The sequence below is a fragment of the Danio aesculapii genome, chromosome 2, assembly GCF_903798145.1.
Source record: "Danio aesculapii chromosome 2, fDanAes4.1, whole genome shotgun sequence".
Taxonomy (NCBI): domain Eukaryota; kingdom Metazoa; phylum Chordata; class Actinopteri; order Cypriniformes; family Danionidae; genus Danio; species Danio aesculapii.
Genome location: NC_079436.1, coordinates 37837925 through 37862329, shown reverse-complemented (window position 1 = coordinate 37862329; position 24405 = coordinate 37837925). Strand labels below are relative to the sequence as shown.

The 24405-nt window shown below is 37.5% G+C and overlaps 2 protein-coding genes across 3 annotated transcripts in view; both read left to right on the top strand.

Annotated features, from left to right (window-relative positions):
* Positions 1 to 749: 749 nt before the first annotated feature.
* Positions 750 to 4592, top strand: cbln12 (cerebellin 12). Its single transcript, XM_056467504.1, has 3 exons — positions 750 to 1157; positions 1228 to 1347; positions 3547 to 4592. Exons 1-3 carry the CDS (start codon positions 882 to 884, stop codon positions 3742 to 3744), a joined length of 594 nt encoding a protein of 197 aa, XP_056323479.1. The 5' UTR covers positions 750 to 881; the 3' UTR covers positions 3745 to 4592.
* A 3896-nt stretch (positions 4593 to 8488) lies between these two features.
* chd8 (chromodomain helicase DNA binding protein 8) overlaps positions 8489 to 24405 on the top strand; it is a 32704-nt gene continuing 16787 nt past the window's right edge. For both annotated transcript variants that reach the window (XM_056478984.1, XM_056478980.1), the window contains exons 1-22: positions 8489 to 8566; positions 9247 to 9420; positions 10291 to 11327; positions 11702 to 11980; positions 12065 to 12181; positions 12735 to 13213; positions 13300 to 13411; positions 13550 to 13753; positions 13913 to 13981; positions 14293 to 14348; positions 14444 to 14561; positions 14948 to 15031; positions 15292 to 15429; positions 15561 to 15682; positions 16754 to 16997; positions 19008 to 19184; positions 19310 to 19453; positions 19567 to 19665; positions 19748 to 19907; positions 22549 to 22759; positions 22868 to 23063; positions 23174 to 23344. In XM_056478984.1, coding sequence (XP_056334959.1) covers positions 10386 to 11327; positions 11702 to 11980; positions 12065 to 12181; positions 12735 to 13213; positions 13300 to 13411; positions 13550 to 13753; positions 13913 to 13981; positions 14293 to 14348; positions 14444 to 14561; positions 14948 to 15031; positions 15292 to 15429; positions 15561 to 15682; positions 16754 to 16997; positions 19008 to 19184; positions 19310 to 19453; positions 19567 to 19665; positions 19748 to 19907; positions 22549 to 22759; positions 22868 to 23063; positions 23174 to 23344 — 4122 coding nt within the window. In that variant the 5' untranslated portion in view covers positions 8489 to 8566; positions 9247 to 9420; positions 10291 to 10385. The remainder of the gene's footprint in view (positions 8567 to 9246; positions 9421 to 10290; positions 11328 to 11701; positions 11981 to 12064; positions 12182 to 12734; positions 13214 to 13299; positions 13412 to 13549; positions 13754 to 13912; positions 13982 to 14292; positions 14349 to 14443; positions 14562 to 14947; positions 15032 to 15291; positions 15430 to 15560; positions 15683 to 16753; positions 16998 to 19007; positions 19185 to 19309; positions 19454 to 19566; positions 19666 to 19747; positions 19908 to 22548; positions 22760 to 22867; positions 23064 to 23173; positions 23345 to 24405) is intronic.

Here is a 24405-nt window from a genome sequence, read left to right as displayed (position 1 = left end):
AGTTCTTAGTGAAAGTGCACAAACACTGAGGTTTCACTCAAGACCAGACTCAAAGAAAGTTGACCTTTGTAAATGTCAACTGCTTCATAAAGACGATAAGCATGACTTGAATGATAAATTAATAAGGTAAACGGCACCAATTAAGACCTTATTTTAGACGTAGCATACCTCCATGTACCCAGATTTACATTCTCTGGTTTCAGTGCTTGCGTAGTGTTGCCACTGTATTGTGCCAAGGCTCTGAGCAGGGACAGGAGGACCGGCCAATGGAGGAGCGAGAGATATAGAGGATCTGTGTAGGGGAGAGAGGTCCTGCATGTTGTGGAGCGTCAGGAGGGAAGTGAGAGCGTGTTAAAGACAGATGGTCTCTCAGTGGAGTTGTTCTTTTTTCTCTCTCTTGTTCTCACTCTCTCCTGGATGCTGCTCCACTCAGCTGAAAAGGATCCAAAGTGTTACCTCATGATCTTCATCCTTCAGCGCTCCTCTTCCTCCTCCTCCTCCTTCTCCTCCTCCTCACACACAGGCTTACCTGTTGGATGGCAGACGCAGAGCTCCTCTCATACTCTCCCCCTATCTCTCTCTGTCTTCTCACAGGTTGACTATGATGATGGATTTTTTTCGGGATGACAAACCTCTAAATGCCCTTGCCTTTAGAGCCCTACAGGCGATTTAGGAAGATAGCGCAAGTAGATTTTCGTCAGAGGAGACTGTGACAGACAGGAGGGTGACAAGTGAGAATCTCTGTGAGAATCTCTTGGTGAAAGACAGAGCCAAGGATTTAAAGATCACTTTTTTTACATTTAATAACATACAACTTCTCTATACTCTATACTTTTGTAAATAATTTCATCCGAGATTTTGGAAGTTGTGATAACACGACAATGCTGCCCGACTGTGGGCTGCCTACGATACCGCTAGCTCTACTTCTGCTAATCGGCCCTCCAGTGGTCAGAGGGCAAAATGACACGGAGCCCATTGTGCTAGAAGGTAAATGTCTGGTGGTTTGCGACTCAACCCCGTCTTCAGAACCGGCAGGGAATGCGCTGGGCATGTCTGTGCGTTCAGGTACTGGCCGTGTGGCCTTCTCTGCCACTCGCCAGACCAACCACGAGCCCACTGACATGAGCAACCGCACCATGATCATATATTTTGACCAGGTGAGCAGTCTTTTCACATTACAAAACACTGTTATGGAGTTTTAGTGATTAATTGACCAGTTTTCGACAGATCTTGGTGAATGTGGGTGGACATTTTGACCAGGAGAGCAGTATCTTCCTTGCTCCTAGACGAGGAGTGTACAGCTTCAATTTCCATGTGGTGAAGGCATACAACAGACAAACCATACAGGTACATTTCCTTTACTCATAAAGATAAAGGTTTCTAAAGAGGGTTTACACAGTGATGCCACAGAAAACCAGTGCGTGAGAAGAACTAAAGAACACTACCATTATTAAATGGTTAAAATTCTGGTTTTAATTACTAACACTCCCTTGATACCTTCGTTCATCTTCAGACCACAAATTAAGTTATTTTAGGTTATTTTAGGTTTAGGTTATTATTTTAAGTTATGAAATCCAAGAGCTCTCTCATCCTCTACATGCAGCGATGGTCTCAAGACGCTCAAACAACAGAAAAGGAACATAAAACATTGTCAAAACTTTCCTTGTGACTTTGGTGATTTAACTGGAAACAAACGAAGCTCCAAGAAAACTTTTGTGCACCATTAAAACTGTAAAAACAACTTTGTTGGCCTGTCTGCCACATCAGATCAGGGTACACATTTACCGAGGGCAATATGACGCATGTGTGCTGCATTACTGACTCAATTGTCAATACATCATATTGCCCATAGAAACACATACCCTGATGAACTGAAGGTGAAAAGAAAAAACAGGTGAACAAAGTCATATTTACAGTTTTTTATGGCACACAAAGTGTTCCTGGAGGCTTGTATGATTGCAGTTAGGGCTGCACGATATTGGAAAAAATTTAACACTGATATTTTTTTTTTTACATATTGCGATATGAATACAATTTCACCAGATGACTTAATATCTCTATTTGGAAATAATTTTTAAGGGTAGATCGATTGGGATGATTCTGTAGTGGGAATGCTACTCCATAAAGTCTAATAAGCAATCTTTAAAATTTTTGGGGTCCTCTGACACATTTTCATTGTTGTCTGTGCTATTTGCAGTGTATTTCTGTATTTGCATGTGTTGTGAGTATTTTCTAATGTTTTATTGTTTTCCGAGTGTAACAGTATTCAAGTACAGTAACTGAATGATAAAAATAAAAATAATTCAATAAAATGAATCCTAGTTAAGGTCAAAAATGATACAATTTATTATATCTGAATGCTTTTAAAATCATTATACAATCACAGGCATCAAAAACACATGTAAATAATAAATCATAAGACACACTCAACATTACATATCTTTTGATGTGACTATTGCGAATGATCACATTGCGATATCGATGCTGAAACGATACAGTATATAGGGTATATGCAGAAGCGAGCAGAAGGACTTTTAATTTGTCAGGAACCTGGGTCAAGTGCTTCCGGTGAACTCTATGCCATTACAAAATCAGCACGTTTCTGTCTGTTTCCTTTAAAAATCAACTATTTTCACTGCCTGAATGATACATGCTATAAAGTGGGTCTCAGAATGTACAAGAAGCACTTGATTAAATTACATTTTCCACGCCTTGTCTTTAAAATATTTAAATGTATTTTACTCCAGTATTTCTGCGCTAGCCTGCTGATCCTGATGGGCACATGCGAGTAAACGACTTTTCATGTCGGTCAACAATTCAACAACTAAACGAATGCTGAAGTCTATTTAACTGATTATATTTTATTTTACATCACAACATCGATGCTGTAAAAGGAACTGTATGAACTGTAAAAAGTCAGATTAACCATTCACCGGAAGTATATCGTTATGGGAAGAAACTATCTGCATATACCCTATTGTGCAGCCCTAATTGCAGTTAAACTGTTGAAGTCATATGGAATATTCTGACAATGTTTTTGTTTCCTTTTCTGAACTTTGAACATTTCAGAACTATTGCTGTTTGTGGAGGACGAGAGAGCTCTCTGATTTCATCTAAAATATTTTCATTTGTGTTCCAAAGATGAATGAAGGTCTCTGGGGATTGGAATGGCTTGATGCTGAGGAATTAATTGCAGAGTTGGATAGAGTTTTTCTTAATGAGTGAACTAACTCTTTAAAAACCCCTTTGTTGAAAAGATTTGTGAGACCATTAACAAACCATCATTTTCAATCCAGAGCCATTAGTTTTTAGAGTATTGGTATTTATAAGTCCAAAACAATTCATTCAATCTTTCCATTGCATTAAATTTCTTTCTCTTTAACATTTTCCCTAATTTCTTTTCAAATGTTCACACTATTGGGAAAAATGTTTTATTAAGAGCTGTTCACTGAAAGAAGGAACCAAAAATAGAACTGTGAAAACCCACTTTGAGATCCAAATTTAGGATAATTAATACATAGAAGTGACAGTTTTTGCTATTCACAGGTGAGCTTGATGTTGAACGGATGGCCGATGATCTCAGCCTTTGCTGGAGACCAGGATGTGACACGAGAAGCTGCCACGAATGCTGGGCTTGTGATCATGGAAAGAGGAGACAAGGCTTACCTCAAGCTAGAAAGGGGAAACCTGATGGGAGGCTGGAAGTACTCAACTTTTTCAGGTTTCCTGGTCTTCCCCTTATAAAGGATGGCCATATGGTGAAGGGAAGAGCTGGGAAGTGAGAAGGATAGAGGGTTGCGTGTTTTTTTTTAAACAGTTGTTGGAGCAGAGAAAATGCAGAAAATGAGAAGTTGCAAATAATTATATGATATTATTTATATTTAAAGATTTAAATGATTTATAATTATTTCTGAACATTACTTGTAATATAAATTATATATAAATTATATTCTACCTGACATAAGTTTGGAAACATTAAATTTTTCAGTGTTTTTTTTTTAAGTCCCCAAGAAATCAAAACCAACCATATGATTTTGTTTGCTCACATTGCTAGTTTATTGGTGAACAATTCATCTGTGCATGTCACTAAGAAAGTAAAAACAGTTTGCCCTTCTAATCCTTAATTGAAATCTGAAAATGCACTTCCTGTTTGTTATCAGTTAAATTGTCAGATTACGTACATTTTAGCAAATGGGCGTGGCTAACATACTTTACAATGCTGCTCCAGCTCTCAGTTTTGACAACAAACTGAAATGTTAAGGAGGAGGTGTCTTGTTAGGTTGTAATAACTCTCCCCAAACCCTTTTCCTGATCTTTCTGAAAGAAATGCCTACTTTACTTTATCCATTCAGTTCGCAGTAGAAAAACAAGCCACGCCCACTGTTGTTTCATTTAATATTACGTTTCTCTACGAATTGCGTAACAATACAAAGAAAAAAATATAGTCGCAACTTCCAGTTCATGGGGACTGTAAAGTTAATTCTGTTCATTGAGGCATTTATTTGATCTGAAATTAATAATAAAAGACATATTGGGAACTATTATTTGAATGTAACGATCTTTCAGAAATCAGTCTAATATGCTAACTTGCTAACATTTAGTGTTAAATAAACATGTTTTTTTTTTTTTAAACTGTGACAAATTACCATTTAAAAGTGCCATATTAAAACTGTAATGAATAAAGGACGTTCAAAACTGACAGTAAAGGTATTTATACTGTTACAACTCAAAAATTTTATTTCAAATAGATGCTGATATTTGGAACTTTTTCAAAAACAGAATTCCTGGAGGAGTAATCACTTATTTAGTAATTACTCTAATTAGTAATGCTGCTGAAAATGTAGTTATTTTAATGTACTGTTTATATTTATTTAAACATTAATTTACAATATTACTGTTGTTATTGTATTTCTGATTAAATACATTTGATTTAAAAAGCTTTTAAAACATTAAAACACCTAAAGTTTCCAAATTTTTCACCAGTATGATAATATAATTAAATATTATTCAGACAGAAATGTGAAGAAATTTTTTATTAGTTTGAATGTTTTTAAATATTATATTTCAGACAGTATGTGTATGGTTAATCCAAAAATGATTACATTATAGGAAGACACAACTGAACGGTCCTAATAATATATTTAACATGACAGGAAGACACAATTGAATGGTCCTAATAATGAACATGATAGGAAGACACAATTGAATGGTTCTAATAATATATTTAACATGAGATTCCAATTTTTCATATCAAAACTCATTCTATGAATTAAATTTTAATGTAATGAAATTAACAAATACTTGATGTGAAGTTTTGTTTCTCACGTTTGTCTATGCTTGCCTGCTTACGGAGCTATGTGTGTGTGTATATATTATAAAGCTTTTAAAAGAAAATGCATTAAACTGAATCTCTTAACTAAAAAAATCAGCATCCCTCCTCATTCCGTGTACACTGAAACATGTCTTGTTCTCAACCTGCGGTAATTCTGTCACCGAGGTGTTTTACCAGTAACAGCAGCTGTTTGTAAATATAGATCTCAGCATCCGAGCTGGCATGCTTGAGCAGGAATCATCACAGAAAGCAGCATAGGCATAATGGATAACGGATACGAACTACAGTGGCACCGGTCGAGCAAAGGCAGATGGAGTTTTTGGCAAGCAGACGTGCAAGTGTACACTGGACTCCTATGGACTATGCAGGGTGGGCTGTCAGAGTCAATAAGTTACGCTGCATTGGTTTAAAGACACACTTACTCACACATGCGGAACAAGTGAAGAAAGAGAACAGCAAAGATGAGGAGAATGTGATAAGAAAACAGAAAGTAAAGAAAGAATCACTTATGGTTACTTACTTTTTATTCATTTCAGCAGTCATTTGTTTAAAAATTGATTAACTTTTTATGTGAAAAACTACTTTGACACTTTCAGAAATTATAGGGGAAACCCTACATCGACGACTGCTGCTCACGATGGTTAAAAATAAGTCATTTTGTCATTTATTTGGATGTGAGTAATTTGCCATTACATTTTCTTTGCATATGTAATCCAGTAGTGCACTGTAAATTAATAAATTGTTTTATAAAAAAAAATATTTAAATAATAATAATATAAAATAAAATAGCATTAAAGTATTTTAACAGTATATATGTATAGTACATATTTATTTTCCATAAAGCGTGTGTGTTATGATTTCATATTACATAATTTATGTGAATATGTCATTTATCATTCAGTTGGCAATTCAGTGCATAGTGAAAATTTAGTTATTGCTTCATATATGTATTATTTTGACATGTAATGAGTATAATATAAATATTTCTGACAATGTTTTAATAGAGAGCCAGATCAGTCTCAAAAATAAAATATAAAATATAATTCATACATTTACAACACAATTCACATTTACAAAATCCAATTCGTAAATTCAAAACACCATTCAAAAGGGTCACAAATCATATTCATAAATTCAAAACACAATTCGTAAATACACAAATCCAATTTGTAAATACAAAGCACGATTCATAAATACACAAATCCAATTCGTAAATTTAAAACACAATTCAAAAATACACAAATCCATTTCGCAAATTCAAAACACGATTCAAAAATACACAAATCAAATTTGTAAATTCAAAACACGATTCAAAAATACACAAATCCAATTCGTAAATACAAAACACGATTCATAAATACACAAATCCAATTCATAAATTCAAAACACGATTCAAAAGTACACAAATCCAATTCTTAAATTAAAAACACAATTCAAAAATACACAATTCAAAAGTACACAAATCCAACTCATAAATTTAAAACACGATTCAAAAGTACACAAATCCAATTCGTTAATTCAAAACATGATTCATAAATACACAAATCCATTTTGTAAACTCAAAACACGACTCATAAACGCACAAATCCAATTTGTAAATTCAAAACACGATTCAAAACTACACAAATCAAATTCGTAAATTCAAAACACGATTCATAAATACACAAATCCAATTCATAAATTCAAAACACGATTCAAAATACACAATTCAAAAGTACACAAATCCAACTCATAAATTTAAAACACGATTCAAAAATACACAATTCAAAAGTACACAAATCCAACTCATAAATTTAAAACACGATTCAAAAGTACACAAATCCAATTTGGAAATTCAAAACACGATTCAAAAACACACAAATCCAATTCATAAATTCAAAACATGATTCAAAAGTACACAAATCATATTCGTAGATTCAAAACACAATTCAAAAATACACAAATCATATTCATAAATTCTAAACACAATTTGTAAATACACAAATCCAATTCATAAATTCAAAACAACATTCAAAAATACACAAATCATATTCGTAAATTCAAAACACGATTAAAAATAATTCACAAATCATTTCGTAAATTCAAAACCCGATTCGTAAATACACAAATCCAATTTGTAAATTCAAAACAGCATTCATAAACACACAAAATATAATCAGAAATTCATAACACGATTCGAAAATACACATATCATATTTGTATATTTAAAACATAATTCGTAAATACACAAATCCAATTTGTAAATTCAAAACACGATCCATAAGTACACAAATCCAATTCATAAATTAAAAATATTATTCTAAAACACACAAATCATATTAGTAAATTCAAAACATAATTTGTAAGTACACAAATCCAATTTGTAAATTCAAAACACGATTAATAGTTTACAAATCCAATTAATTTGGCGAAAATATTTTAGATTTTTACTTATGAATTGACGAACTGTGTGTTGTATTTATGAATTGTTTGTGAATTTACTCAATGGATTTTGTAAATGTGTATTGTACTGTGCATGTGTGGATTTTTGTATTATTATGAAATTTGTTATTTTTGAGACTGATCTAGCTCCATATTTTAGCAGCATATTTTTGCTGTGCTGTGGTATTTTATTTATATCTCTATTTACATTGTTTTCTAAATAGCAAAACCACGAAATCTCTTACAAAACAACCCCAAAACTGTCGACTAAATTTATGAAGAGATTTGTGCTCATAAACGACATATTAATTTAACATCACATCAGTGCATTAATGTTTCATTCATTATCATCAAGCTTCATTTGGATATATTGTAAAACTAACTAAAAGCTCTGTCAAAAATATATATTTGCTTAACGTTTAAATGATTCGATATTATTTTTCCCGAAATAGGAATAAAAATAACTGAATCCATCGCCATTTAATTCTAAGCAGCGAGCATCTCAAAACCCGGCGATAACAAGTAGGCCGCATTTAGCGCAGCCTCAACCTAACTACCCGTACGACCGATACCCATTAATGTCTCCCGCCCTGTAATTCCGCACACCGGATTGATAGACAACTCGTTTCACCAATGAAACGTTTGTCTTTTGACAGCCCTTCTGACGACGGACCAATCAGCGTACAGCAGATGGGATCGGGGCAGCGCGTTCGACCTAGCGCTGGCAAGAAGTTAGTTCCTGCTCTACGCTGGCCGTTTCCTGTAATCGTACAGTGTTGTGAGACGGAGAAAGCCATGTGTGTCGATGCAAAGGTAAATTTAGCACCCCGAAATTATTGCGGGGAAAGTTAGGGCAGTGGATGGCAGCGTTATTATGGCATATTTTAGTAGAAAATATGCCCTAGCCAAGTCGAAACAGCTTTGCGGCCTTGTCCATGTCTGTTCGTAGTCAGGCTATGGTTTTTGTAGCACGTTGCCTTTGGTTTGGTCCGGTTTGTTGATGAGAGAGATTGAAAGAGAGTCCGAACGAGAGACTGTGAGATGTATTATGAATGATGGAGGCTCACTTATACACTTTAAATCGGCCGTCAGAGAACAACAAGACGATCGAGCACTTATTTAGCGTTTATAGCAGTAGGATTCGCCATTGTGAACATTGATGGGGTTTGTCGAGTGTCTGGTTTAGGACTGTTGTTCCACATTGATGGCAATGCAAGGAAGACAGAACTGCTTTCTGTTATCTAAACGTAAAATATATGATTTGCCGATTATTTCGAAAAATATAGAACAGCAGAAAATACATATTTGCTCGTTTTGACTTTTTAAAACAACGTTGTGATGCATGCTAAGTGAGATACAGGTCAGTCAGACGTGATGCCATGCTAAGTGATGGTAATGCCATTTAGTAGGGTACAGCAACTGTGCTATATAAATGTTTGAATTAATACTATTTAATGTTTTTAATCTGTTATACGGTTTCTTATCTTCTCCAGGGCATCAGTACACACATATATTGATGGATCTCTTAGTGTTCAGTCCAACCAGAGAAGCGAAAAGTAACTCCAGAGAGTAGGAGAGGATAGAGGGGAGGAAGAGAGAGGCAGAAAGAGGGTGGACTAGTGGACTCTCTCTTTTCCTTTTCCTCACTCCCTGATCACTGATTTCAGGTAAGTTTACCTGCCGTACTGGAGACTTGTTGATAATTGTGTTACTAGTATATTAGTAATGGTTGAAGGGTTATGATATGTATGTAAATATGAGTTTGAAGGTTTTTGTAAAAGGTATGTATGGATTTAAAAAAATGTGAGGCTTCTTTATGTTTCTTTGACAAAAGTATCTGTCATTCAAAGTAAAAAGGTTTTATTCGTAAGCATGTTTAAAAGCAGTTTATGTTGTTTTACTTTTTTCTGTTATATTGTTTCAACATTTTAATTGTCACAAAAGCTGGCATGAAATTACAATGCCAACCAACCAGCTGTCTGTCAAATGCTTAAAAGTAAATGAAATAAATAAGTATCTTATTAGAATTCTCACCTGCCACGTGGGAGAGGGGTGGCGCAGTGGATAGCACTGCCACCTCACAGCAAGAAGGTTGCTGGTTTGAGCCCCGTTTTCGTGTGTTTCCTCTGGGTGCTTCAGTTTCCCCCACAGTCCAAAAAGACATGCGCTGTAGGTGAATTGGATAGGCTAAATAGTCTGTAGTGTATGTGTGTGAATGAGTGTATGGGTGTTTCCCAGTGATGGGTTGCGGTTGGAAGGGCATCCGCTGCATAAACCATATGCTGGATGAGTTGGAGGTTCATTCCGCTGTGGCGACCTCTGATAAATAAAGGGACTAAGCCGAAAAGAGAATGAATGAATGTATCATATATATATATATATATATATATATATATATATATATATATATATGTATATGTATATAAATAAATAAAAAAATTTATAAAAGAAGATTTTGGGGGTTATTTGTTTATATGCTGATTCATAAATGTACTGTTAATCATATACTGTTAATCTTTTTATTTTTAATTTGGCAGCATACCTGCAGGATCCCTTCGGACTTGTTGGATGTTTTTGTACCGACACTGGATATCACTCTTTCTTTGCTTTTTTTCACAAACATTTTGACAAGATGGCAGACCCTATTATGGACCTCTTCGATGACACACCACTGTTCAATTTGGACTCCCTGCCAGAGGATGCGTTCTCCCAGGGTTCTTCAGACCCAGTAGAGGAGGCGCTGAAGTTGGCATTGGGCCAAGTAGACCCTCCTACAGACCCCATACCTGACCCTGGTGTCCCTGTTCTAAGTGACATGGTCACAGATCCAGCTCTAATCCCAACTCCTGTCTCTGTCCCACTGCAGACCCTTCAAACTCAGCAGCTCAGCCAGATCCCCCATGAGGTCTCTGTTGCCTCTGCTCCCATTTCCATTCAGCCCTCCCTTTCGGTGGCCAGTAACAGCAGCGGTGCTGCAACAGTCTTGCTGAGTTCTTCTCTTGGTGTACCTGTGTCAGGGGCTCAAGTCGCCACTCAGCAGCAGACACAACAAATCACTGCTGTTACGCAACAGGCAGCGGGACAGCACGGCCCAAAAATTGTCATTCTGAAAGGCCCGCAGGGTCAGACTCAAGTGCTGCAGGGTGTCACAGGAGCCACGGGCTCTCCAGGGAAAGTCACCCTCGCTAGAGTTCTGACAGGGACCCCGCTTAGGCCCGGCATGGCAGTTGTTTCTGGAGGGACGGTATTAAATGCGACATCTCCTGCGCAGGGGCAGGTCAAAGTGGGCACTGGAGTACAAAGGCTGGTTCAAACTGCAAATGGCCCAATGAAACAGGTGTTACTGACCTCAGTGCCCCAGTCTCAATCGCAGGTGCAGACACAGCCTGTCCAGGTGCAAATACCTGTGCAGACACAGCTGCAGTCACCATCGCAGCCGCAACAGCTTCAGGCGCAGGTCCAGGCTCAGACACAGGTGGCATTACAAACACAAGCCCAAACGCCGACTCCTACATCTCCAGCAGCAGCGGGCATCCGACCTCAAAGTGTCACGCTTTCTGCAGTACCACAGCAGGTCAGATTTTAACTTGGTTTATTATCGTACAGACTAACACCTGAATAAAAGCACTGTAATAAACGATGTAAACAGCTTTTAAAACCAGTTAAATAAATTCTAGAGGAAAAATCTGATATTTGCCAAGAAAACACTTACATTTTTTCTTTAACTGAAGTATGCAATCTAAAGCAAAAATGAAGGTGAATAAAAAGCTAAATAGACATTTAATATTAAAAGCACAACAGAATATATAAACAGAATACTTGAGAATAACACCTAATTTCAAATATTGATAAACTATTAAAGTGTTTTAATGGTAAATTAACACTGTTCACATTGCTCTATGTGTTTTTTCTACTGTCAGAGACCTAAAAGCCCTTTTTTTTTCTCAGGGGGAAGCAAAGAGGATCACGCTGGTGCTACAGCAGCCCTCACAAGGTGGAGCTGCCCAGGCTGGGACGGTGACAGTAGGGGGAACTGCAGCTGCAGGGTCGGGTCAGCAAGGCCAGCAGCCCAGGCTGGTGTTGGGCTCTCTGCCAGGGAAGTTAGTCCTGCAGGGAGGCCAGCTGGCAGCGCTCGCCCAAGCCAAGGCAGGTCAAACGGGTGCACAGCCAAAAGTGCTCACCATTCAGCTGCAGGTTCAACAGCAGCCCAACCAACAGGGAGCCAAGGTGAGCGAAAGGACAGGGTTGTGTGTTGGAAGATTAGCTTTTTCTTGTATCTCGCTGGTGACTTGAAGCTTTTTCTTCCAACAGTTTCAGTTGGTTTCTGGGGCAGCAAATGCTGGTGGCGGCCCTCAGGTGTTGCAGATTTCTCAAGGCCAAGGAGGACAAAGACTAGCAGTGCCTCTTAAACTACTGCTGCAGCCACAGGTAGGACATTTTTTCATCTCTTTTATAGTTCTGTGAACTTTGAGATCTGAAATAATGCTGTTTTGTACCTCTTGGAAACTAAAACAAAAAGGTGTAATTAAACCTAATAGAGCTTTTATTAACAGTACAGTACTTTTATTAACAGTACTCTTAGAGTTAAGCTGTATGATGTAAAAACAAAATCGGATAATTGACAGTCGCTGTAGCATGTCATATATGAGTGCCTTTGTTTATTTACGTTTTCAGATTGTATTGGGCAACCTTGATCTCTGCTCTGATGTTAGAATTTTCAACAGAGTGACTTTCATTGACATATTTAGTAGTTCGAAACTACAGGTTTAAAGTTGTTGGAGCAGAGATGAAATTCTTATAAAGCACCTGAACTACAGTGAGCTGTTAATTAACATACCTTTTACAGTCTCTGTAAGAGTCACACGTTGTCTTATAGTTACCTGGTGGTTTTTAAGCACCCTTTTATACTACAAACTGTTGTAACAAGTACAGAGCTATCTATCTGGAAGAATGGAACAAAAGTTGTTTCTATTTTCTGCAGTCAAACACTGTTTCCAGTGCTGGTGGAGCTGTCTCTGTGGTTAAAGTTATCAATACCTCAGCTGCTGGCTCAACGTCCGGCACCACCACTACAGCTGCATCTTCTGGGGTGCGCTTGGCAAAGATCCAGGAGCCCGTGCGGAGAGTGGAAACCCTTTGCAAGCAAGAGAAAGCAAATCGCATTGTTGCTGAGGCCATCGCACGAGCCAAAGCCAGGGGTGAAAGGAACATCCCACGAGTGCTCAACCAGGATGAGCTACCTGCCGGACAAACCTCAGCAGACCTAGAGGGTGCAGCAGGTGCTACCGGGGCCAAGAAGAAAGGAGGAGGAGGAGGAGGTGGTGGTGGTGGTGGAAGCAAGAAGAAAAGCCCAAGTGTGGGAGGAGCAAAAATGGTGGTGGGAGGAGATAAGAAATCCAAGGCAAAAACTCCAGTTATACCTGGTGGAGGCAGTAAAAGCAAATCCAAGACTAAGCTCAAGTAAGTTATGACTCCTTATCCTCTCTGGAAGAGTTTGACTCATTGATATATCTGTTTATTTCTTACTCTTCATCTCTTCTCCATAGCACCATCACTCTAGTGGGTAAGAAAAGGAAAAGAAACCCATCTTCTGATCACTCAGATGTAGATCTCAGCCCACCTGTTTCGCCCCGCACACTGGAGGAGGAAATGTCACAGGTGTTACTTGCTTACACATTTCCTTATTAGTGACTCGCAGGAGTCATTGTAGGTACCTTGTGGCAGGATTTTGTAGGGCCATAGAACAAAACACAAACCTCATTCATTAACTCTGCTGTGATTTTGTTCTTCCAACAGAAGAGACGTTCTAACCGCCAGGTGAAGCGGAAGAAGTACACTGAGGATTTGGACATAAAGATCACAGATGATGAAGATGAATTGGACGCAGATGTTGACGTGACCACAACTCCTATGCCTACTGTAGGGCATGTCCAGCCTTTGGGAGCAGAGCTCCCGCCGGAGCTGGATGGGGATGGTCTTCCAAGCATGCAGTTTTTTGTGGTATGGGAGTACACTAGTCACAGCAATAACAAATAAAATTCTTTTTATTTTTCTCCAGTCATAAAATTTCTTCTGCTTGCACACAAATTAATGTCAGGATATGTATAACTTTGGTATGCCTATCAGCCTTTTCTAATTTGTGTGGGTGTGTGGTTTCAGGAGAACCCAAGTGAGGAGGATGCTGCTATTGTGGATAAAATATTGTCTATGCGGGTGACCAAAAAGGAGGCAAGTATCTGCTTCATGCTCTTTATCATTCACAAACATCTTTGCAAATTTTACGTTGGTCTATTCTGAGTAAACCATAGGTCTTAAACTCGATTCCTGGAGGGCCGCAGCTCTGCACAGTTTTACTGGATCAGCCTACTCAAACATGGCTGATCCAACTAATCAAGGTGTTCAAGACTACTATAGACTATTAAGCAAGTGTGAGTTGGAGCTGGTTGGAGCTAAACTTTGCAGAGCTGTGGCCCTCCAGGAATTGAGTTTAAGATCATTGGACTAAACCATTGTTTATTTTTTTTCTCGTCTTGACGTAGGTGTGTCCAGGGCAGTATACTAATGTTGAGGAATTTTTTGTCAAATATAAAAACTAGTAAGTCTTTTTTTATTTTTTCCACTTTCTTTCTTTATTTTTTTACAGAAATTATTTTATCTGTTATATGCCTTAAAATATATCATTTTTCATAGCTCGTACATGCACTGTGAATGGGCCAGTCTTGAGCAGCTGGAAAGAGACAAGAGGATCCATCAGAAGCTTAAGAGATTCAAGACGAAACAGGCACAAATGAGGAACCTGTTCCAGGAGGTGAGGCCCTGTGTGCTTGAAATAAGGCAACTCTGTTTTCTAATGTAGACCATTTTGAGGGATGTAAACAAAAACAATGGTCCCAACGTATTTCCTGTTTTACACTTTTCATTTCAATAGCTTCCGAAAATCCAAAAAGAGCAACATATTGATAAATAATGTTATGATAGCTGTTTTAATTTTAAGTCCTGATTGAATTGCCTCTTATAGTTATGACATGAGTTTGAAAACGAGCAGGAAATGTTCATGTGCCAATGACATGACCACATTGAAATGGTCTATTTGGTTGGTAGTTTTTAGTTAGTTTTTTTTTTGCATGTGGTTTTGGCAGATCTTACTAAATGCATTCTTGTGGGCAATGTATATGTGGTGTGTCTGTGCTTCAGGATGAGGAACCTTTCAATCCAGATTATGTGGAAGTTGATCGTATTTTGGACGAGTCACATAGTGTTGATAAAGACAATGGGGAGGTAAGCATTTATCAACCACAGCCCAAGTTTTCACATGAGAAACTGCTTAATAATAAACCTGTAAAGCACAAGTTTATTTATTCATAATAAAGAGTAATTTATTTTTTGTATTAAACTACATTGTTCAACGGTACATAGCCAGCAACAGTGTAATTAGATGTTTGTTTTGTGCAATAACTTTTTACATCACATTTTATTTAAACTGCACACTTACAAGCAACAAAAGTACGGGTTCTGAAAGCTATTTTCCCTTTTTACAGCCAGTTGTGTACTACCTGGTGAAGTGGTGCTCTCTGCCCTATGAAGATGCTACTTGGGAGCTGAAGGAGGATGTTGATGAAGGCAAAGTGGAGGAATTCAGGAAGATTGAAAGCCGCCAACCCCGACTCAAGAGAACTGTGAGATACTGTTTTGTCTGGCTCTTTCTCTCTTCTTAATGGATGATTTTTATCCTGCCTGTATTCTTTGGTTTTCATTAAGAAACAGACGAGATCGTATGAATTATTAACAAGTCTTGCTTTTCCATCAGCCTCGGCCTGCTGCAAGTGCCTGGAAGAAGCTTGATGAGTTCACGGAGTATAAGAATGGGAACCAGCTCAGAGAATACCAGCTTGAGGGAGTCAACTGGCTGCTCTTTAACTGGTACAACAGGTAAATATGTAGCTTATTCAACATTTATATGTCTACCCTTTACAATTTAGGACATCCACACCATTTAACTGTTTGCTTTTGCATTAAAGGTCCTGTGAAGTTAAAATAATGTATTTTAGATGATAGTATGACTGTAAGTTTTAAGAACATCATACTTGTATCATTACATCATGTAATTAATATCATACTCATACTGTAGTTTCTCATCAAATCTTCTGACCAGTCGAATGCTCTCTAGTCTCTCTAAGCTGTTGGCTGTTTTTTTTTTTAAAAAGGGGGGGGAACTACTATGTCCTGTCCAGTCATGATTAATTTGAGATTACGACAAGTTTAAATGCACTTCACAGTTAAGTTGAGCACTTAAGTTGTAATTTTACAGAAGGTTTAGAATGTAAGCGTATACAAGATCTCTTTTTAGATTTGTGCTTTTTAGCTTTGAGGCTTCGTTAGACTTCTGTAATCCTAGTTGACAAACACTTTTTCACATTTTCAAGCGTTCTCTTCTAGGAAATTAAACTAAAAATATTGATGATTCATTCCCTCTGCTTAGGGCTACATAAAATGCTCTCTAGATTGAGATTGTTCCCTCCTCCTCCTCAATTATAAATACCACCTGCCACTGATCCAGCATTACAGCAGTGAGCAGACAGTAGCTTGGCGATACACACCATAAGTAAATAATTTGACAGCCTACTATTTGGACACAACAACGGCCTCCCGATAGTTCTAGTGGGCGTCCTTATCAAAACAGTCACCCTGGGATCTTTGTTTGAATTATGGCCCTACTCAAATAACCGATGCCAGCTCATTTTTCTTATTACCATATGAATCTAGCTGGACAGCAGGAGTAGGTGAAGATGTTGATGAGAATTCTCCACAATTTATTACGAATTCGCTTAAGTGATTCTGTCCACGATTTAATTTAGCGCTGTTGTTAAATGAATTTCGTGGTTATTGAAGTGCAGATAATGAAAGGATTTGTAAAACGGCAGGTTACAACTGTATGAGGAGAATGTTTCTCTTTGTCAAAATCTTACATGGTCTGTTTTGTATTCGTGACTTCCCACACAGGCAAAACTGCATCCTGGCGGATGAAATGGGTCTGGGGAAGACAATTCAGTCCATCGCCTTGCTGTCAGAGATGTTTTCTGCAGGGGTCCAGAGCCCTTTCATGATCATTGCCCCTTTGTCTACGATCACAAACTGGGAAAGAGAGTTTTCTAACTGGACTGATATGAATGCTATTGTTTACCACGGCAGTCTGGCTAGTAGACAGATGATCCAGCAGTATGAAATGTACTGCAAAGATGACAAGGTTGGTGTACAAGTTTTTTCTTTTTTCGATTAGTTTGATGGCTACTACAGGAAACAAATGTCTTGGAGAAAAGATCTTGGGAAAACATGTTTTTAAAAGGATTTTAAAGGAATAGTCAGACCTGTAGATTTTGACTTTGTTCTAAAACAGGGACTTCTTTTACATGGCAACATTTCAAAGCATGTAAAAACGCAGGGTAAATGTGTGTACACATTTGCTTTCCTCTACATTGTCTCTTAAGATGCTGATGTTTTATTGGGGTCAATACTAAAGTTTTTCCTGTTTATTCCTGTTTTACCTGTAAAAATGTAATTTCAAATGTTATATACAATGGAAATCAGTGCCTCATTCTTTCAATTTTCAAGTTTTGATTAGCCAACAGTTTAAAGGGCTGTTTTTATGCTTTTATGGTTGTTTCCACTGTCAAAAGGTATCAAAAAGTAAACCGTACCATACCACTTTTTTGGGTATTCTTTCTAAAGCAAAACGGTACTAAAAGACGTGCAGTTGAACGCTATTGGTTTACAGAGATGCATCACTAGCGCGTACACCAACAAAGCAAGCGCTATTTTTAAATACACAGCCGAGACATTACACCGTAATAATATATACATAAAATAACGAGCCATGGTTGACCAGAGCTTAAACAAACCTTGTTGACGTCTTTATGAACAGCCACAAAGCCAAGAAGAAGAGCAGATTCTACCCTGTGCAACGTAGTTGTTTGTAAGGCCGTCTAAACTGTGAGCGGTTTCGCTTTCTTGACAGAGCTTGCGTATGCGTCTATATTTGAAATAACAAACTTCTTAACCTGATGATAATAACGTGCGTGTGATTATTGAAGTGCTTTTGACGATTGTTTCAGAAATGATCAAACGTGAGAGTGACATGTGAAAAAACAAAGGAGCAAATGATTCTTTCAGCAAGCTAAAAGATGAACAAACTGCCATGTTTAACTATTATCATCACCTTTTGGACTATTATGAGCTCGGAATGACATAATTACTTTCTAACAAGAGGTCACATGTGCTGATGAAGATTAAAGATACAGATGAGAGTTTTGCACTGACTGTGGGCTACATGTTACGTTTTTGAACCCAAATAAGGACTAAATGTATGCAGTGTGTAATTTATCTGTGATTGGTAACATCTGAGACTGTAAGGGTCTGTGTGTGTTCATATATGTAGCATTTATTTATTTCATGTAATTGCAGACCATCAAATCATGTTCATAGAAAGGTTAGTAATGAACATTTATACACAAGTATTTATGTGGATAAAGCATCTGTTTTGTGAGAAGTGCTTCTCATATGATATGTGAACGACCTGTACAGCTTTACTTTGACAATTCCTTGAGCGAATATGACGTTGACTGAAACTTTGTTGTACACCACGCCCACCAAAGGTAGTCTTTTGGCAGAGGAAACGCAAGCCTAATAATTGTGACCCGTACCATATCGTACTGTACCACTCAGTGGAAACAGGCCATTAAATGTTATATATAATGGAAATCAGTGCCTCATTCTTGCAATTCTCAAGTTTAAATTAGCCAGCAGTTTAAGATAATGTCCTCTCTTTGAGTATCAGACCCTGGTATTTTTAATTTAACATTTCTCATTATGAATTTTGATACTTGTTTATTCATTGGCCTTATCCAAACTTGTTTTAGGGCACATCCGGGTGTGATTGCTGTGTTCATATGTTCCTTAACAAACCAAACTAAGAGGGAAAAACCAAGAAGATTCTGATAAAGTCTGAGTACAGAAATGACTAAAACTGAAATAAAATAAAGCTTAATGGAAGCAGAAATTATAATTAAAAGCACATCAATAAAACTTTAAATGAAGATGTAAGATGAAAAATCTAAAAGTTACAGAAATAAGTAATCTGGTAATAAAACAAAGCTAACACTGCTGAGCACAGTTTAAGGTTGTTTATACAAGTTCCTTTTATTTTCATTGCTCTGTTCTAACTTCCTCTATTTCTACCCCCCTTTTTTGTCTTTTCTAGGGACACTTGATACCAGGGGCCTATAAGTTTGACGCTCTGATCACAACCTTTGAGATGATTCTGTCAGACTGCCCAGAGCTGAGGGAGATTTCCTGGCGCTGTGTAGTTATTGATGAAGCTCACCGTTTGAAAAACAGAAACTGCAAACTCCTCGACAGCCTCAAGATGCTTGAACTTGTGAGTAAAACATCTTTTTTATTTTTAGCTTTTACTTAAAAATAACTGAACATACTATGCTTTGGTTACAAAAAAGGAAATCAGGTTTATTTAAGTGACGACGCTTTCTTTTGAATAATGTTCAGGAGCATAAAGTGTTGCTGACTGGCACTCCACTACAAAACACAGTAGAGGAGCTCTTCAGTCTGCTGCACTTTCTGGAACCGGCCCAGTTTCCCTCAGAGATAGAGTTCTTGCGAGAGTTTGGAGATCTTAAAACTGAGGAGCAGGTAAAGAAATCCTGTAATATCTCGGCAGGAAGTATTTCCTCTCTTATTGAGCGATGTGGCCATTCAAATGGGCATCAGCAGCTCAACATTCTGTCGCTGTCTGTTATAATCAGGTGCAGAAACTGCAGTCAATTCTGAAGCCCATGATGCTGCGCAGACTGAAGGAAGATGTAGAAAAGAACCTCGCCCCCAAGCAAGAAACTATCATTGAGGTATGATTGACCGTTAGGACTCTTTGTAAGTTGATTGTTTCTCTTTGCTTTGTAAATTTAGACTGTGTTGTTGTGATCCTAGGTGGAGTTGACCGATGTACAGAAGAAGTATTACCGTGCTATTCTAGAGCGAAACTTCAGCTTCCTTAGCATGGGAGCCACACAAAACAGCAATGTCCCTAATCTCCTCAACACAATGATGGAACTTCGAAAGTGCTGCAACCACCCATACCTCATTACAGGTACTGAATTTATGCCTTTTATTTCTGAGGAATCTTGTTTAAGTCAGTCTAGCATTACTATCTCCAAAGTCATGGGATTGTATCCTGCAATGGAGGATGGAGCATCCTCGAATATCCTGAAAGGTCTATTATAGACATAGAAAGTGATGACATTTTTGTAGGAATATCAGGGATTTTGGTCGTTTTAAATTGTACTTCCCGTTTTTTGTCTGTACTATTTTTGAATAACATTGTTTCACTTGTTTTGCATATTGTTAAGGTTAGGAAATTTTTCACTGCCATTTTATTCCTTTCCCATTTGTCAACCAGCAATCAAATGCAATGACCTTACTGTATCTGTTAAAATGCTGTATGTGGCTGTTTTGTGTCAGCTCAGTACTCAACCAATCCCAAATTTCAGATTATTGCAGCTTAAATGTCTTATTTTCCAGTGACTTTTCTCAATTTGTGGCCGTATTTGCTGTAGTTTGCACAATATATTGTTTTAGCATCGATATCGCAATGTGTGAATGTGCAATATTCACATTGCAGGATGTGGAGTAAGGATTATAGTTGACCAGGTACAATTGTGGCATTTCAGTTTAACCATAGAATTTAGAAAGTTTATTATGGCTCGTTTCCACTGAGTTGTACGGTACGGGTCTGTACGGGTCACCTTTATTAGGCTTGCGTTTCCAATGCTAAAAAGGGTACCAATGGTACTCTTTTGGTGGGTGTGGTATACGACAAAGTTTCAGTCAGCTTCATTTTATGCTCGAGAAAAGGTCCACAGTAAATCTGTAAGGGTCATACCATGTAATATGAGAAGTACTTCTCACAAAACAGATGCTTTATACACAAATACTTCTGTATAAATGTTTATTACTAACTTTTCTATGGACATAATTGGATTAAAACTGCAGACCAATGACTGTAACGTCTGCGATTATACAAAATAAATAAATAATTGCAACATATATGAACACATACAGCCCCTTACAATCTCCGATATGTTACCAATTACAGAAAAACTACACACAGCATACATTTAATCCTTATTTAGGTTCAAAAACAACACGAAATATAGCCCACAGTCAGAGCAATTTTCTCATCTGTGTCTTTAATCTTCAGCAGTACATGTAAGCTCTTGTTAGAAAGTAATTCCGTCATTCCGGGTTCATAATAGTCCAAAAGGTGATGATAATAGTTAAACATGGCAGTTTGTTCACGTTTGCTGAAAATAATTTGCTCCTTTGTTTTTTCCGGCTTTTCCTTTATTTTTTTTGTGCGTCACTCTCGCGTTTGTCAGTTTATGAAGGAATGGGTTTCAAAATCACTTCAATAATCAAGTGCACGTTGTTGTTAGGAGCTTAAGAAGTTTGTTATTTCAAATATCGACGCGCATGCGAGCGCAAGCATGAAAGCGAAACTGATTGTGTTTAAACTGGCTCGTAAAAAAACTACGGGGCACAGTGTAGAATCTGCTCTTCTTGGCTTTGTGGCTGTTCATCAAGACGACAACAAGGTTTGTTTGAGCTCGGGCCATCATGGCTCGTTATTATATGTATATATTATTACGGCGTAATCTCTCGGCTGTGTATTTAAAACATGGTGGTTCCCTTGTTTTCATTCTGGCTTGTTGCATGAGTGAATGACTTATCTCTGTAAACCAATAGCGTTCAGCTACGTGTCTAGCTCCGCCTTTTGGTACCCTTTGCAAAGGGTGACCAAAAAGTGGTACGGTTCGGTACGCCTTTTGACAGTGGAAACGGCCATTTAGTTGTGTGTGTTTTAAGGCCTGTGATTGTAAGGATTTTAAATGAGCTTAAAGCATTTGGGCACAAGCAATTATTGTGCATTTTGTAGATTTTACAAAAGTAAATTTTATTTAATAATGGATAATGAAGACTATACAACTTTATTGTTTGTTTGATGATTTTATTTCTGAATAGACTCCATTTATACCGTTGCTCTGCCGTATTTATCTATGCTGATAATTAGTCTATTATATTTTCTGCAGATGCTTTCCTCTACACAATCTTCCTATTCAATATAAATGTATTAATTATTTCAAAATCAAGCTTTTTATGTTATTTGGTAAAATATCACAATATAAATCACACCTTTTTTTCCAATATCGTGAAATGCAGCCCTAATTTGCTGCATTTCTTGTGTTTTGCTGTGAAAATATATACTAATTTGTACTGTGCCGTGTCTATGACAACTCGAGTTATCCCAAACTGGATGAGCACTTTCTATGTGCACATATAATGTTATTTAACATAAAACAAAGCAGATGGTGCTTCAGGAATTTGAACAGTGTCCTGGGTGGCCAAAAACGACTGTAAATGTGTAGCAATTAAAAAAATGGCCAGCTCCTTAATTTTGCACCATTTGTTTGTTTTGTGTTCGATTTGGCAATCTCAATATTCTTTAGGGACTCCTCAACACAACAGCTGCCTGTTTTTCTATTCGTTATAGTTCATGGAAATTCAGCTTTTTTTAGTCAGGGAATTTGACGTTTGACTTATTGTTTACCTTTGTTTACATGTAGCACAAGAGGTTTTACTTTAAACTGGTTGACAACTTTGGTCTTGTAGCATGATTTAAATCACATTGTGTCACCTGTTTGATTTATCATTGCTCATCTGTCCCTGTGCAGGTGCTGAGGAGAAGATCGTGTCTGAGCTGAGGGAGGTGTATGATCCTCTGGCTCCCGACTTTCATCTCCAGGCTCTGGTGCGCTCTGCAGGGAAACTGGTCTTGTTGGATAAGCTGCTTCCTCGCCTTAAGGCTGGCGGGCACAAGGTGCTCATCTTCTCCCAGATGGTGCGGTGCCTCGACATCCTTGAGGACTACCTCATACACAAGAGGTACATGAAAACGTGCGATATGAAAGGCAACTGTAGCCAAAAGATTTTTTGATTCTGCCATCTGGTTTGTTAGATGGATCTAAAAATACATGTGTGCTGTCTGATCAGATACCTGTATGAGCGCATTGATGGACGGGTCAGAGGAAACCTGCGACAGGCGGCCATCGATCGCTTCAGTAAACCTGATTCTGACCGGTTTGTCTTCCTGCTTTGTACCCGGGCTGGAGGTTTGGGCATTAATCTGACTGCTGCTGACACCTGTGTCATTTTTGACTCCGACTGGAACCCACAGAATGATCTTCAAGTAAGGATCTCACAGCACATCATTTTCTTTATAGTGATTTCAAGGCATTAAAGAATTAGCTTTCTGTCCCATGTGTTCAGTCTCAAAGTGTATTTTCTCTCCCTATACAGGCTCAGGCACGTTGTCATCGTATTGGTCAATCTAAAGCGGTAAAGGTGTATCGTCTCATTACCAGGAACTCATATGAGAGGGAGATGTTGGACAAAGCTAGTCTTAAACTGGGCCTTGACAGAGCCGTTCTGCAGAGCATGAGCGGAAACAAGGACAGCAGTGTCAACGGGGTAAGACTGAAAGAAGTCAGCATTACTCTTTTAAAGGGATAGTTCAGCCAAAAAGGAAATCCCTTTCAATTTTTACTCATTCTCCACTTCTTCCAAACCTGTTTGCATTTTTCTGTTGAACCCAAATTAAGGTATTTTGAAAAAGGTCAGAAAGCATTAGCTATTGTCTACTGTGCCACTTTTTTCCCCGTTGGGTCTTAAAAACCCTTAATCTTAGTCTTTAATCTCAAAAGGAAAATTTTAGCCCTTTAAAAGTCTTAAATCTACTGAAATGTTGTGTTGTAGGTCTTAAATCTTTTTTTAACAGGTTAAAATTAATTTGTACAGCTACCCAATCTGACCATAAACACCCATACAATCACCAACAATTCTAACCTCAGTAAAACATTTAACTTTTTATTTAAAAAAATTTGAATTTAATAATTTTCCTTACAGTAACATTTTTTTTTACATTTCTCCATTTTATTCAGATACTGACCCAGCCTAGACTTATTTATTATTAAACAATTATTATTATTGTATTATTAAATGTATTAAATTATAATGATTTTTTGACAGGGCAATTAAAAATATTTTGCTACTGGGATATACAAATAAAATCCTTTGCATTTGACCCCGTTTACGACTAAAATTTCATTCATAATGGTCTTAAAAATGTTAACTTAGTGAAACCTGCAGAAACCCTGTTTTATGGATGTCAATGGCTACTGGTTACTGGAAATATTTTCAGTTTGGTTCAAAATAAAAATGAAACTCAAACATGTGAAACCACTTGAGGGTGACTAAACGTTGAGTAATATTTCATTTTTGTTAGAGTTCTCGTTTTAAAGGACAGAATATCTTTTCAATTCAATTCAATTCACCTTTATTTGGTAACTAATATCTAGGCCTAAAATAAAAGTTGTCATTTAGGCATGGGCCAATATTAGTTTCTGATGGTATGATAACCTTAGATAAAAAATATCACGGTATTGTGATTAATGCTCTAAGGTAAGTTATTTTTTAATGTCTGGGTAAAAAAAATGACACATTGCACACAATATATTTTATTTCAGGAAACA